Below are 15756 nucleotides of genomic sequence, written 5' to 3' on the forward strand. Positions count from 1 at the left end.
AAAACATGTAGAAGCACACAGATGTCACACCACAAACCACATGTTGAGGATTGTATGGCATCTCAGAAGGTTTCCTCGGAGAATCCTTCAAAATATGATACCAACAACACATCCATATCTGCTTTTTAGTTTTTAATAAACACTTCTAAACTATAACTTCTATCATCTATGTCTTTCTGAAGCACTACCACACACATCTAGAGCCAAATCATTAGCTTTAGGTAACACTTTCTATGAAGCCCATGCTTATAATGACTTGTAACCCCATTTATGCTAATTTATATGTATAAAGACTCATTAAGACCTATACTGCATTATAAGAACAGTTATAGTTACATTTATATTATTTTTAGAATTACTTATAAGTCATGCACTTGCTTTTATAATGTGCATGCTCATAATTTATTATACACTGATTTATAAATGATCAAATATTAAATAGTTGTTCGCTGTAGCAATTAGTTATCAGTTATGTCTTTAATAGCTAATGTTTGCATTAGAGGTTATGAATGGTCAATATTGTTGCAGTGTTTTGCTAGTGTGTAGCTTAAAAAAAGATTTAAAAAAATCTTTAACTGTTTGTATTAATGATTTCTGATTTTCTTTTCATTATTTTATTACAGGAATTATTGTTTATTAATTGCATTTACAAATAAACAATTTAAAAATGTATAATGAGCACATGCTATGTTTTCACTTTACTTAAAGCCATCAATTATGCATTTATAGAGGATAACAACTGTATTATCACACAACAAGTATTTATAAGAACGCAACAGAAATAATCTGAATTACTAAAAAATATATAATAAAAGTAATAAAAAAAAGTAATACAATAGCATTATAGCAATGCAGGATGCATCTTTATAAATACATTCATCGAACCATATGACTGACTAATTAATACTTATAAATCAGTGTATAATGGATTATGAGCATGCGCATTGAAAAAGCAAATGCATGACTTATAAAAATAATATAAATGTAACTTTAACTGTTATAATGCAGTATAGATCTTAATAAGTCTTAATAAATATATTTATAAAATAGTAATACTTACTTATAAGTATAAATGGAGCAATAATTCATTATTAGCAAGGTCTTCATAGAAGGTGTTACCTAGCTTTCACTACAACACTTCACTGACCTGCTCTTAATCGACTTGCCTGCTTCAATAATTGTGAAACAAAATACGCAAGCCATTCGACAAGCGACAATCAGCACGATCGCACCTTTACCTCCATTACTTGGCAACCGCGGACACAACTCAATGGTGAAAATCAGATCCTGGGCCGCCGTTACTGGACGTCTGGCTGGAGACACGTGCAGATTAGCAGGAGAAGTGACAAGTGATCCACACGGAGGAGGAACGATCCCAGAACCAGCTGCCAGGAACACCAGCCAACCCGGAGAACCGCGGCCAACAAACTCTCCAAACGCCAGACGTTTACAAGACTTCAGTCTCTTTCTCTAACTGCCGAGACGAGGACAGGTTGAAGGTTGTGCTGAGCAGAGGCCGGTTAGACACACAATAGTGTCTATTGTACACAAAACTTATTGGAAGAGGAACCGAATACAAGCACAATTATGATTTGACTTTTACATTTACAAGCGTCTTTATGGGGATACTTCCATTCTGCACCAATAAAGCAGCTAGCTCACATTTTAATGCACAGTCGCCATGCTGCTAACTTCCCCTGCAGTTCCTCCGCTGGAAATATCAGTTTAGACAATTCAATTAAAAACCAAGTTTGAGGTTTGTTAGTTAAGCAAGTTAAAAAGCTTTATTGCACAGCTCTGTGGAATACTTGATTCTGATTGGTCAATCGTGCCATCCAGCGGTATGTTATTCCCAGATAACAACCGTTGAAAACAGAAACTCAGGCTCAATATTTCGTGTCTCATTATGTACTTATGTGGCAAATATCCGTGTAATAAGCGGGATAATGTACATCCAGCAGGTTGTTATCTCAGAATAAACCCCCTTCAGGTGTGTGTGTGTGTGTGTGTACAGGTGTGTGTGTGTGTGTGTGTGAGAGTGATCAGAATAAACCCCTTCAGGCTGAAGACGACCTGATCCTGATCACCCTGTCGGGTTTATTCTGAGATAACAACCGGCTGGATGTACATTATCCCTTACTCATTGGGAACTCGGGATCTAAAGCAAATTCTCCAACGCCTAGGGCCTCATTTATAACCGTTGCGTCGCACAAAACAGGCCCTGAAAGAGGCGTACGCCACTTCCCACGCAGAAGTTGTGATTTATAAAAACAAACTTGACGGGAGAATGTGCGCAGCTGTAAGTAAACTCTGAGCCATGCGTACGAACACCGATGGTGAGCTGAGGGACTGACGGCATATTCATGATGAGTCCTAATCATAAATACAGTGCACGTTCACAATTACAGTTTAAATAAATAAAAGAATGATTTAAAGTATATTTTACATCTGATCTGAATCATTTAGATTAAATATTGCCATTCTCATTAATGGAGTTAAGCACTTAAATTACATAAAATCATTACCGAGAAGTTACAACATTTTTTATATTCTAATAAATAGAAATATTTGATATTAGCAGAACTCATGGTTTGAGCAAATGTTTTCATGCAAAATAATTATCAATAATGCACAAGGCCTATCTGTTTCCATTAAAAATATAAAGCAATAAAAAATACTATTTGGCCGGTGGAAAAGATTGAGAAAAACTTTCTCTGAAATGTATTTTATACTATTTTGATTTATTTACAAAAACAAGGCAAGGATAGGCTACTAAATGATTTTTAGCAATGTAATGTGACGGCACATCCATATCTCATATTTTCCTAATGTCTTGTACCGTTAAACATGGTATCACGTGGACAAATGATATGAGGATGTGCATAGTAAAACGAGGAGTCGTATGGTTATTTCGGGGAGGAGACGCACGAACACAATCTTCCACTGACTGGGATTTATAAAGGGAATTTAGCGCAGGTTCTGGCGGACACACGGTTTTGAATATTTTTGGGGTTTTTGGCGCACATACAATTTTAGTAAGGATCCTATGCACAGTTTTATAAATGAGACCCCCTGATGTTTACAAGACAGTCTTTAACTACCTGATACGAGGTCAGGTTATATACACTGTTAAATACACAATAGTGTCTACTGTACCTCCAGACATAAATCTTATTGGAAGAGAAAACAAATACAAGCACTTCATTTACAAGCATATTTACTGGCCATTCTGCACCAATAAATGGACTCCATTAACCAGCTAGTTTAACACAATCTCCACCAGCTCCCAGCTAACTTTACCTACAGTTCCCCTTTAGACAATTCAATTAAAGACCAATTGCTTATAAGACTGAGACGAGGACAGGTTATATACACTGTTAGATACACAATTGCCTTTTGTACATCCAGACAAAATTCTTATTGGAAAAGCTAAAAGATAATCAGTGCAAATACAAGCACTTCATTTACAAGCATATTTACTGGCCATTCTGCACCAATACACAGACTCCATTACATACAACACCAGCTCCCTGCTAACTTTACATAGTTCCCCTTAAGACAATTCAATTAAAGACCAAGTTTGAGTTTTGCTTGTTAAGCAAGTTAAGAAGCCTGATTGGGATGCCAGGATCTAAACACAAAACCATGTTGGTGGTCTTCTCAACAGGGTCTTCAAACCCCCCCTCAGTTCTTGTGCTTTTGAAACCCTCCCGGGAGCACGTATTCATGCCGGCTGGGCTCTTCAAAGGAGCTTCTGGATGGCAGGAGCCGGATTGACTGCGGCCCAAGCCTGTGCTCTCTCACTGCGAAGGGAGGGAGGGAGGTGTTGGTATTTATAGATGGCAAGTGATGGGACGCCCTCGTTAGCACAGGGCTCACTGAGGCGGATGACAGACAGGCCGCTGGGGTCATGTGACCACATTACTCACTCCAGTGCCCTGCGAGACAGAGGATGAACGAGAGGGAAACTGTAGGAGAGGGAATCAAGGACAGAGAGAGGCCGAGGGACGAGGGGGAAAGTTTAGGGGACCACAAAGAATCAAAGCAATTACGGGTCCATCACGTCACTCTTCTGCATCTCTGGCAGAACTCATGCATTTCCAGAGGACCATGCTTATGTACATAGTGGTCCATTTACCAGCTTAAAACGGGATCAAACGGCCGATGTTTAGAGATAAATGAGAGAGAAGAGAGACAGAGAAAGATATTTTGAACAAGCCTTCGTGAGGACCTTCCCACATTAAAGAGCTCGAGACAGGCAGGTGAGCCGAGACCGAGAGGCACTTTTCTTTCAACTTCTGCCACTTCAAACGGCCCCATGAGGAGGTGACACCAGGCACTCAGCACCACAAACAAAGGTGCAGGGGCCACGAGGGGTAGGAGCCCGAGAAAAAAGACCCTTTGTGTCCCTGTTTTTGTAAAGAGTCACGCAGTAACTATTCCGCTTGGCATGATATATAACAACACTCCAAAACTGGTGGCTCGTGATTCAGTTCTCAATCAGCAAATTATATAATATAAGAACTCGGACAGCAAAGTACTGTACATAAAAAAACGCAGTAAGAATCACTTCCTATCTATTCTGTTGAAAAGCCATGCATCTGATCAGCAGTTTGGCTCAAATTCATCTTGGTAGAAGCTTGTCAAATTAAACAGATGTCAACATGCACTGGTTGGCCATGAATAAATATAAAGTAATAGAAAATGTGACCCAGATGGCATTAACTACGAGATGAAATGAGGATATTATTATTCGTACTGATATTAGTATTGGTAGCCGAGAGTATGAAACCAGCGTAATTCAAGAGGCATACGCTTGTTTGATTTGTTCAAAGTATTACATTTTTTTTTTTTTTTTTTATGAAAATATTAATAACATATAATTTTTTATATATATACATTTTAATATATTATATCATTTATATATTATTTTAATGGTAATAAAATATATAAAATAAAATAATAAAATATAAACAACAATGAAAAACCTGCCATTTGAGTGTTTGAATGTTCTGTATCAACACCGAGTCAAACTGATTATTGGACCAAAATAGAATTATTGTTTACTTTTGTATGATATGCAAGTTTGGCTCTAATTTTGAATTGCCATCTAATGTAAAATCTGGATCCTGAAGAGCAACTGGCTGAGAACCTCAAGATAATTCCTCCCCAAATTAATCTTTTCACAGAAATATTTTCATGTTGTTGGTGTATGGATGTTAGTTTGAGCGAACACTGCTTTTATAAAACATTACAGTCACCAGAACACTAGAGCATTAATAGATATGATTAAAGCACTCGTCAAAATGGGAGGTCTGTTTTGCAAACGAGCAATGATTATAAGTTTAACACTGACATGAACTCTTTCATGCCCTTGTGGCTTTAATCAGACGACAGCGAGAACAACGAACAAACGCTCCTCGCTCTCCTTCCTCCAACAGGACTTCACGTACAGTCCCACGGTTAATGAGAACGAGAAAGGTTTCAGCTTTCCCATCCACTAGCCTGATTGAGGTTGTTTTGGTTGGATTAAGATACTGCCTACCTCAGTTAACATTTGATTCATTCAGAAAGGCTTGTTCCAGTAGTTTCTCCTGCAGTTAAAGGGTTAAAAAGAAGGAAAAACTGACCCCCTCCTTCTGCAGCTCTCTTCTCTGAATGTAGTGTCTTTTGTGTTGCTCTAAACCTCTCTAAAAGACTCTCTAAAACTCCTATGACCAGTGACCCACTCACCCACATCGTAAAGAGGCTTGGGGGTCACGGGTTCACAACAAGGTGAGCTGCGGGTGGCGTTTGGTTTCAAAGGCTTGATACTTCACCTCGGTTCTCAGCTCTCAAAGATCCGGCGGCAATGAACTAAATGTGTCTAATTAGCATTGCATTCGAGAGGTGAGAGAAAACAAGCTAAGATCATGATACCTACAGGATAGACTCTCCAGTTTATGTACACCCACTATATCCTGCCAACTGATTTTCTTTCACAGATTATCTTGTAGCTCTTGTCGTTCCAGTTTGTTAGACTTGGGATTAAACAAATACCCCTAAATGAATCTGACTCACTGTTTAGGCTGCTAATGTCACAGGCAAGAATGAGTTCTCGAAGTAAACCAGCTATGTAAGCTCACATTACCATCCTCATCAGCTTTGACATTTCAGTTTAACGCACGACTGACCGCCAGACAAAAACACAGGGATGAAAGCGTAGGGAAAGTGTCTTACCATGCCAGAGCCACATTCGGTCCCATCAGCGAGAGGCATGTGTTGCGTACGACATCCGACATCGCCCTCCGCACTGGTGCACCAGAGACGCTTGCACTGTTTCTGCAATCGGCAAGAGTCACTTCAGTCAGAACTGGAGAAACAGTGACTTGAACATTGGTAAATCAAACCCTTCCCAAGTACCCGAGAGTTCCCTTGAACCCACTGACCAGAAGAAATAATGAACAACAGGAAAATCAAGCGTAGTGTCAGTTCTGGCAGGTCACGTTAGTCAAGCTCGCATCAGCTGATCCACGTCTACCTATAGGAATATGACGCCTATCACAGCATCCATATATAAGCACCTTCAGTATTATCAGCAGTTATCACGTTTCTCAGGAGCTAATTACCCTCCTCCATCCCCAGCTCCTCTCTTTTCTCAGGAGCTAATTACCCTCCTCCATCCCCAGCTCCTCTCGTTTCTCAGGAGCTAATTACCCTCCTCCATCCCCAGCTCCTCTCGTTTCTCAGGAGATGATTACCCTCCTCTCTCCCCAGCTCCTCTCGTTTCTCAGGAGATGATTACCCTCCTCTCTCCCCAGCTCCTCTCGTTTCTCAGGAGATGATTACCCTCCTCTCTCCCCAGCTCCTCTCGTTTCTCAGGAGATGATTACCCTCCTCTCTCCCCAGCTCCTCTCGTTTCTCGGGAGCTAATTACCCTCCTCCATCCCCAGCTCCTCTCGTTTCTCAGGAGCTGATTACCCTCCTCCATCCCCAGCTCCTCTCTTTTCTCAGGAGCTGATTACCCTCCTCCATCCCCAGCTCCTCTCGTTTCTCTGGAGCTAATTACCCTCCTCCATCCCCAGCTCCTCTCGTTTCTCAGGAGCTGATTACCCTCCTCCATCCCCAGCTCCTCTCGTTTCTCAGGAGCTAATTACCCTCCTCCATCCCCAGCTCCTCTCTTTTCTCAGGAGATAATTACCCTCCTCTCTCCCCAGCTCCTCTCGTTTCTCAGGAGATGATTACCCTCCTCTCTCCCCAGCTCCTCTCGTTTCTCAGGAGCTAATTACCCTCCTCCATCCCCAGCTCCTCTCTTTTCTCAGGAGATGATTACCCTCCTCCATCCCCAGCTCCTCTCGTTTCTCAGGAGATGATTACCCTCCTCTCTCCCCAGCTCCTCTCATTTCTCGGGAGCTAATTACCCTCCTCTCTCCCCAGCTCCTCTCGTTTCTCAGGAGCTGATTACCCTCCTCCATCCCCAGCTCCTCTCGTTTCTCAGGAGCTAATTACCCTCCTCCATCCCCAGCTCCTCTCGTTTCTCAGGAGCTAATTACCCTCCTCCATCCCCAGCTCCTCTCGTTTCTCAGGAGATGATTACCCTCCTCCATCCCCAGCTCCTCTCGTTTCTCAGGAGATGATTACCCTCCTCCATCCCCAGCTCCTCTCGTTTCTCAGGAGATGATTACCCTCCTCCATCCCCAGCTCCTCTCGTTTCTCAGGAGATGATTACCCTCCTCCATCCCCAGCTCCTCTCGTTTCTCAGGAGATGATTACCCTCCTCCATCCCCAGCTCCTCTCGTTTCTCAGGAGATGATTACCCTCCTCCATCCCCAGCTCCTCTCATTTCTCGGGAGCTAATTACCCTCCTCTCTCCCCAGCTCCTCTCGTTTCTCAGGAGCTGATTACCCTCCTCCATCCCCAGCTCCTCTCGTTTATCAGGAGCTAATTACCCTCCTCCATCCCCAGCTCCTCTCGTTTCTCAGGAGCTAATTACCCTCCTCCATCCCCAGCTCCTCTCGTTTCTCAGGAGATGATTACCCTCCTCCATCCCCAGCTCCTCTCGTTTCTCAGGAGATGATTACCCTCCTCCATCCCCAGCTCCTCTCGTTTCTCAGGAGATGATTACCCTCCTCTCTCCCCAGCTCCTCTCGTTTCTCAGGAGCTAATTACCCTCCTCTCTCCCCAGCTCCTCTCGTTTCTCAGGAGCTGATTACCCTCCTCCATCCCCAGCTCCTCTCGTTTCTCAGGAGCTAATTACCCTCCTCCATCCCCAGCTCCTCTCTTTTCTCAGGAGCTAATTACCCTCCTCCATCCCCAGCTCCTCTCTTTTCTCAGGAGCTAATTACCCTCCTCCATCCCCAGCTCCACCTGTCATCAGTCAGGATTTGGCATTCTGACTAAATTCTTGAATTATGTTGTACATTAAAATGTTGAATTAATAATATCTGCAATACATTCATGTTGGTTCTGTTCTGTTTACCCTAAGGGGGGTTATTGCTGCTCTCCCTGCTCTTATCCATGCTAGGCTGCCCAGAACAGAACTAGACTGTATGCTAATTGTCAGTCGTATTTGACGATTGTGGTGCTGACAGAAACTGCAGAGATAACGACTCGAACAATAGTAAATCTAACTGTAGCAAGCAGGGCAGGGCAGAGCTGTGGGAAGGGAGCGAGGCCGGATGCGCAAGGGCTAATGAGCGCCACAACGGACTCCAGTCTCACGGAGGAGCTCAGGAAGGATAAAAGGAGGCGTGACGATAGTAAAGGACCAGAGAGGACCAGGCCTGGGATGTTTATGTTGTGTTTATTAAGTTTATATGCAGCAGACGTCCGTGAGGGGCTGGGTCACTAGTTGGGTCACTAGAATGGACAATGTATTCAGATGGTTAGTTAATTTAGCTTTGAGACTACAAGAACCCAATGACAGGAAATAAATTTAAACAACCGAAGAACTGAAGAAATAATAACTTGAATATTGGTAAATCTAACCCTTTCCAAGTACCAGTAAGTTCCCTTGACTTGGGTACAAAGCTAAATACAGTTGAGTCACTAGAATGGACAATGGATTCAGATGGTTAGTTAAATGAGCTTTGAGACTACAACAACCCAATGACCAGAAGAAATGATGAACAACAAGACAACTTAAGAGTACTTGGGTTCCCAAGTTGTTAAATGACTAAACAGCCTCCCAAAAGGATGACAAACCAATGCACAAAGGAGCACTGTTTCAGGATCTCTTGCTAACAGGGTGGTCACTAAGTTAAGGTGTCACTGATACAGTACATTTGGAATCCACTGTCGAAGTATATTCAGATGTCGTACCATGAATGGACAGACTTGGTAGCCGGGACCGAACATGAGTTCACACTGCCGGTTGGCGTTGTAGAGTTGACCTGGCAGCTGGTTGGGAAGGTTATACGTCCGGCCTGAGGGCTCGTCCAGAAGACATTCACCATAACCGGTGCTGAGAAGAAAAAAAATCAGACAGATATCAACACATTTAATCAAGTGATAGCTCTCTTCATCCTGGTTCCTGCCCTCAGAAGCCTGGGGTAAGTATTATCATAAAGTATACCAGCAAGCAATTTTGTGTTTAAAAGATGTCTAATAGCCGTCCAAACACAGCCCTGACGTCTAGACTAAAACAAGGCAAAATTTGGGCTGTCAGTGAAAATGTAATAGACGTCTAAACCATATTCCAAGAATAGACTAGTCATCAACGCATATAACATGTCAAAGACATGAAACCAAATTCATGTGACTTTGCTTTGATGATGGAATATCATACATCTCACAAGTTATTTAGGCAAAAATGACATGTAACCAAATTCAAGGTTATTTTGGCTAGAAGATGGTTACTCATAGCTGGACTGTATCGGGTCTATAGTTATCCTAGACCGTGAGATGACGGCTATTGCTTGCTTGGATTTGTTGTTATTTTGCATCAGTTGTCAAAGGATAATATAAATGCAGTCTTTCTGATTTCACCAGGCATCTGAAGGCCAAGTGTAAGAGGATGGCAGCGGTGGGTGGTCTGCTTTGTTACCTGCTGATAACTGATTGAATGGACTTAGTTAGACAACATAAAGGCCGCATTTCAATGGGGAAAAAGACGGTGTTCTCTAACAATAGTGGGTCTCCAAGAATCAACACAACGGTGCCAAAACCAACATTTCAGCACATCAGTCCAACACGCCTTCAGCTCCGGCTACGTCATGACATATATGTCCCACCACACCCTTCCTTTGAAACACATAAAAGAGCTACAAAAGAGCAGCTGTACGTTGAAGCTCATTGAATTGTTGGGCTTAACATCTCTGAATGGCTCTTTCAGCCATCGGCACCAGAGAGGGAACAAAACAAACCTCTAGACAAAGTCCTTTCTCCGTTTGCCTTCCGCATGCTCACCTTTCTGCAAGGGAGAACGGAAACTGAAGCTCAGAATAGCCGTGTGATGCAATTATGTGAGTTCTTGATGTTGCTGGTTCAATTTGTCCTTGGCTTTGAGACTAAACACCTGTGTCAGTTGATTCTGTCCTCTCATTACCTCGCTCACCCTCCGAACAACCTACAAGAAACCTTTGTCTTTATGAGGGGAAAAACGAACACTACTCGAGGGGCATGTGTCCTTTTGTGGGACTCATTTATCCATCAGAGTTACGATGACAGCGCAGAGAAGCGCCGTATGCTCTCGTCTCTCCGCACCTCGTCATCACCAGTTATGAGTTTGTTCATAAAATCAGCAAGACTGAAGCTGACAAAAACCTTTCACAGGAGTATGTTAGTGCAAAGCTCTTACAGAGCGATAAGATTACAGTAAACTGAGACCATCAGATCTCTAAGTATCTCTCAGCTACGCTCAAGTGAGTGCGAGTGTGTGAATTCAGGCTCTTTCACATGATTAGAAATGCAAACAATGAATACTGAACAATTTGCATCCTAACACCAGAGTTACAAAGACAGTTCCCCCAAAAACGATAGTTGTGAATGCAAAAGAAGATATTTTGAGGAACGTTGTGGGTAAAAACTATTTTGGACCCTATTGGCTTTCATTATATATATAAAAAGACTAAAAATATAAAAATATCTTCTTTTTGTGTTCCACAAACAAAAAGAAAGTCAACATAAGGTTGAGTAAATGATGCAGGAATTGTAATTTTTAGAGGATTTATCCCTTTAGGAAAGGTTATTCATATACCATTGTATGTATTATGGTACTCCAAGGAACTGCATTGCAAAAAACATGTTACTTTCTTGAAAAAGTGCCGTAAGAACATTTGGGCTCATCAAATGTTGTGGTTGATCAGTGAGCAGATTTCTTTGAGTTCAGGTCAGGCTGCGCCCTTCTGGCACAGACATGAAGTCCACACCTGGAGATCATTTGGGCGGGTTGGTAAAGTGAGTTTATTAAGGAAAATGACTCACAGTTATTATTACTGAAGGTTTTTTGGACATGTACCATGGTACCTTGGAGAAACAAGTAAATATCATAGTACATAAATACAGTAATCATTCAGTGCCCTTGTATTAGTACCATCTGACGCCATAGTTTTCTCAGTTCAGTTGACAGATTAAAGGCCTTTCAATGTCATTCTAGCCCAAATAAAAATAATATCCATGTATTTTCACCACTTCATAAACACATTTAACTTCAATGAGATGTTCTGTGAAGCGTGTCTGAGCGAGCAACGGTTACCGTCGGGTTAACCGGCCTCATTTTCATTAGTAAAGTGATGTTTTGGTGCAGATCCAGAGGGACTTGATATATTGTGAGTTTTAGCATGAGAATCAAGCCGGTAATGGTTGATTCGTCCTTGAACAGAGCGAGAACAGAACGAGACGTTCCTCATTTCTCAGACATTCAACAGCTGCTTCTAAAAGGCTCAATGAACGTCTGAGCTAATTGAGCTTTAATGTAAGAGAAGCGTCTCGAGTTGGCGCTGTATTGTAGGTCATGCCGTGGAAAATAACAGGATTTGCCAACATTTAGAGTGTGCAAAAAAAAAAAAAAGCTTTTACGCTACTAACTCAACTGCACATTTCAGTAAATGTAGTTTGTTTTTGTTTTCAAAATCACAGCTTTTCCAGTAACAAATCGATTATTGCATGACAAAATTCTCCACTGTTTTTTGTTGTATAGTAACTTAACAGTTGAGTACACTGAGTTAATAATCAAACACGCTAACCTAAACTGCCTTGGGATTCTGAGAAGTCATTAAACGATTAGAAACAGCAGACCTGAGCAACATGCTTTACAACGCAGCTGTAGCTTGACAAACCATTGCCATATGATGATAAATACTACACTGAAAAAACATGATGTTCTTCCTCAGTGTTTCTGTCTTGTTTTCCAGCTCAAATATCGAAATATTCTTAAATCAAGATACATTTACTGGAGAAGCAACACATTTTTCACTAAGCAAGACTTATATCTTCACTCATGTTGCTTCTTCTCCAGTAAATAGTAAATGTATCTTAATTTATGAATGTTTAGATATTTGTTCTGGAAAACAAGAGCCCGTACACTGGTCACCCATGATCCTAACCCTGACCAACAGGCCTCTCACCGACAGAGTCACTGGAGCGGCGAGAAGATCAAAGCGTCGAGTCTCGGGAAAATCTAATTATATCTGACACTTCCTGTCTGAAAGGGAAGCGGCCTCAATGAGCCGTTGCCCCGGGTTACGGTTGCCAAGGGCCAAGAACGCCGGCCACCAAAGGCCTGTTTGTCCCGCACCTCGAGAGAAAGCAGACGAGAGTGAGACAAGAAGAGCAATTTTGAGCTCTAAAGAGCGTGACCTGTTGAGGATTTGCTCAAAGGTCATTTCAACTTGAAAAAACACAACCCTGACATCTGATATTAGCACTCAGACACTTAAACCGATGACGGCCTGCTGGGAAAACGGCTGTGTTCTGGGACATGCTTAACCAGATCAAGCTTAACCAGATAAAGCTTAACCATGGTGGTCTAATGCTGACCAGCTGATTCAGACTCACCTACACCAGTTAATCTCCAATCAACTAGAAACCAGAGTTAGTATCGCTAACTAAAGCCATGAAAAATCATTACTTATAAATAAACATCAATTCAGGCAGATGCCAAGGCAACATTTTTCATTTTCCTACATTTTTCTAAATGTCATAATCATTTGTTAACAAATTCATTACTTTGCTTACTGTGATTTTGTACATTTCTGTAATACATAACTTAGACAGTTTCCTCTGACTCTAAACTGTAATGTGGACTCATGCACTTTCACCAAAGCTGCTTTGAAACGATGTGTATTGTGAAAAGCGCTATGCAAATAAATGTGAATTGAATTGAATTTTTGATTAGTGTAAGTTTAGAATCTTTTAAGAATTACTAAAATAACTAAAATTGAATAAACTAAAACTAAAATGTAATAAAAACTACATAGACATGTACAAAAACAACAACAAAATTACAAAAACTTCAGCTGAAATTAAAAGTACTATAAATGGCAACTATACAAGTACAATCTAATTTAAAATATTAAGAAAACCTATAACAGTAACTCAATCATAGTAACTACAGCCAAATGTTTAAAAACAGACTTTAAACAGCAAATTCAGTGAAATTGAAATTTCTGACTTTTTTTGAAATGTTACTAATAAAACTGTCAAAAAAGTTCCTAACAAAATTACTAAATCATAAACTAAAATGATCATAACTAAGCCTATTAATAAATACTACTATATAATAACCAACAAATATCATCTAAAAAACCACCTCCAACTAAAACCAGATTTGAACCAAATGAGGTTTTAAGACTTTTAAAGGAAAGCACTTCTCGCTGATATAAAGGCATGCAGGGATGACACTGGGACCTACTCCAGGAAGTCTGTGACGTGTTTGCGGCTGCATTTGGACCAGGACCAGGGGCTGGTGTCGTAGTTGAGGATCGGAGCCATGACGTGGAACTGGTGCTTGACTCCGTTCTCTCGGCACTTCGGACTGTCGTCATGAGGCATGTTGAACCTGCGACACACACACACACACACACACACACACACACACACACACACACACACACACACACACACACACACACACACAATCCCCAGCACTGAGTTCATGCACTTCCAGGATACAAGACTGTGGCTGTACTGGAGAAATACCAGCACTGCAAAATATCATGTGTTTCTGTCTTGTGTTCCAGGACAAACATCTAAACATTCTTACATCAAGATACATTTACTGGGAGAAGAACAAAAAATCAAAATGAAGTGAGTTTGTGCTTAAAGCAAGAACAAATATTCACCAATGGAGTCAGAAAAATAATAGTTTTCCCTTAAATTTGAACTAAGATTATTTTTCTGACTCCATTGGCTGATTTTTGTTCTAGTTTTAAGCACAAACTCACTTCTTTTTGATGCATTTTTTCATTAAACAAGTTTTAATATCTTCAGTCATTGTTCTTCTCCAGTAAATGTGTCTTGATTTAAGAATGTTTCGATATTTGTGCTGGAAAACAAGACGAAAATACAGAGGAAGAACATCTTTTTTTTTTTTTCGCAGTGTGCCATATACAAAAGCCATATTTATGTTAAGATACTGCAAAAAAATCTTATCTTCTAAAATTCTTATATCCAAAAAAACCATATTCGTACCGTGGTATTTCTGTTAGTGCCGTGATGTGTGTGACTGTCAACAAAAAACAAAACCTCTTTTTATGGCAGACAGGAAAAGTCCAGCAAAAATAAAGCCCTGAAATAAAAGCTGTATTGAGATGAATCTGACGTCTGAAATAGAAATGCAGTGATGTCAGAGTCCAGAAGCAGCTGTGTGTACGCAGATCCTTCACACTCCATCTGTGAGGCTTCATATGCACCCTCAAACACATCTCATATGTTATACTGCGTCTGAAAAGAGTTGGACTCGCTCAGATCACTGTGTCTGTCTGTGGCGTTTATACGCCGTCCAGCGGACCAGAATCACACTTCGTATTTGGACACTTAGATGGCAAAGAACTGTATGGTTCTTGACTAAATTTGAAAGAACTCTAAATGCCCTACAAAAAGGTTCTATATAGAAATCTAGGATTCTTGATTCAATTTATGGCAAAAAGGTTGTATGTAAGGAGAAAATGTCTTAAACGACTGAATACTACTTTCATATTTAATGTTTGTGTTTTTTCTTTCTGATAAAGCATGTTTACGAGCTGTTTAATTCCTAAAATTTAATTAAAATAATAAAAATGTATTCAAACTAAATGAATTAATTCAAACTAAATCGATGATGGGAACCCACTAAAAGGTTCTATTGATGAAGCACCTGACGGAACCCTATAGAACCTTCCCTTCTAAGAGAAACACTTCGAATTAAACGTGCGATTTGAGTATTTTCTTGTAAAACGCACTCCATTCATCTGTTTTACTGACATCTTTGAACAATATTTTGCGCACATGTGTTTCATCTGGAGGGCAGATTGTAGATGTTGCTGTATTGTTCTGTGAAGGGCTTCCTTTGGACGTCTGCTGATGGAAAAGTGAGTCTGTGAGGCGGATTGACCTCGACGTCCCACTGCATGGAATTCCCTCCGCATGACGATCATTCTTACACACACACGGATCCACACTGGATTCATTTATACAGAGAGAAACAGTCCCTCATGATGAAGTCGATAACATCACTAATATGACACTGATGAAGGTCTCTCCTCATCATTTAATGCATAGCGTGACGTTCTTCCTCAGTGTTTCTGTCTTGTTTTCCAGCACAAGTATCCAAACATTCCTAAATCAAGAGACATTTAC

At 40.8% G+C, this 15756-nt stretch overlaps 1 protein-coding gene across 1 annotated transcript in view; it reads right to left on the reverse strand.

The window, feature by feature from the left end:
* Positions 1-15756, reverse strand: part of LOC311283519 (A disintegrin and metalloproteinase with thrombospondin motifs 20) — a 115566-nt gene that overhangs the window by 67362 nt on the left and 32448 nt on the right. Inside the window, exons 9-11 of the mRNA XM_084397978.1 lie at positions 13832-13978; positions 9301-9442; positions 6220-6321 (exon numbers count right to left, since the gene is read on the reverse strand). Of these exons, the coding sequence (XP_084254104.1) occupies positions 6220-6321; positions 9301-9442; positions 13832-13978 (391 nt within the window). The remainder of the gene's footprint in view (positions 1-6219; positions 6322-9300; positions 9443-13831; positions 13979-15756) is intronic.

The sequence above is a fragment of the Rutilus rutilus genome (genome assembly GCF_951802725.1).
Source record: "Rutilus rutilus genome assembly, chromosome: 23".
NCBI lineage: Eukaryota > Metazoa > Chordata > Actinopteri > Cypriniformes > Leuciscidae > Rutilus > Rutilus rutilus.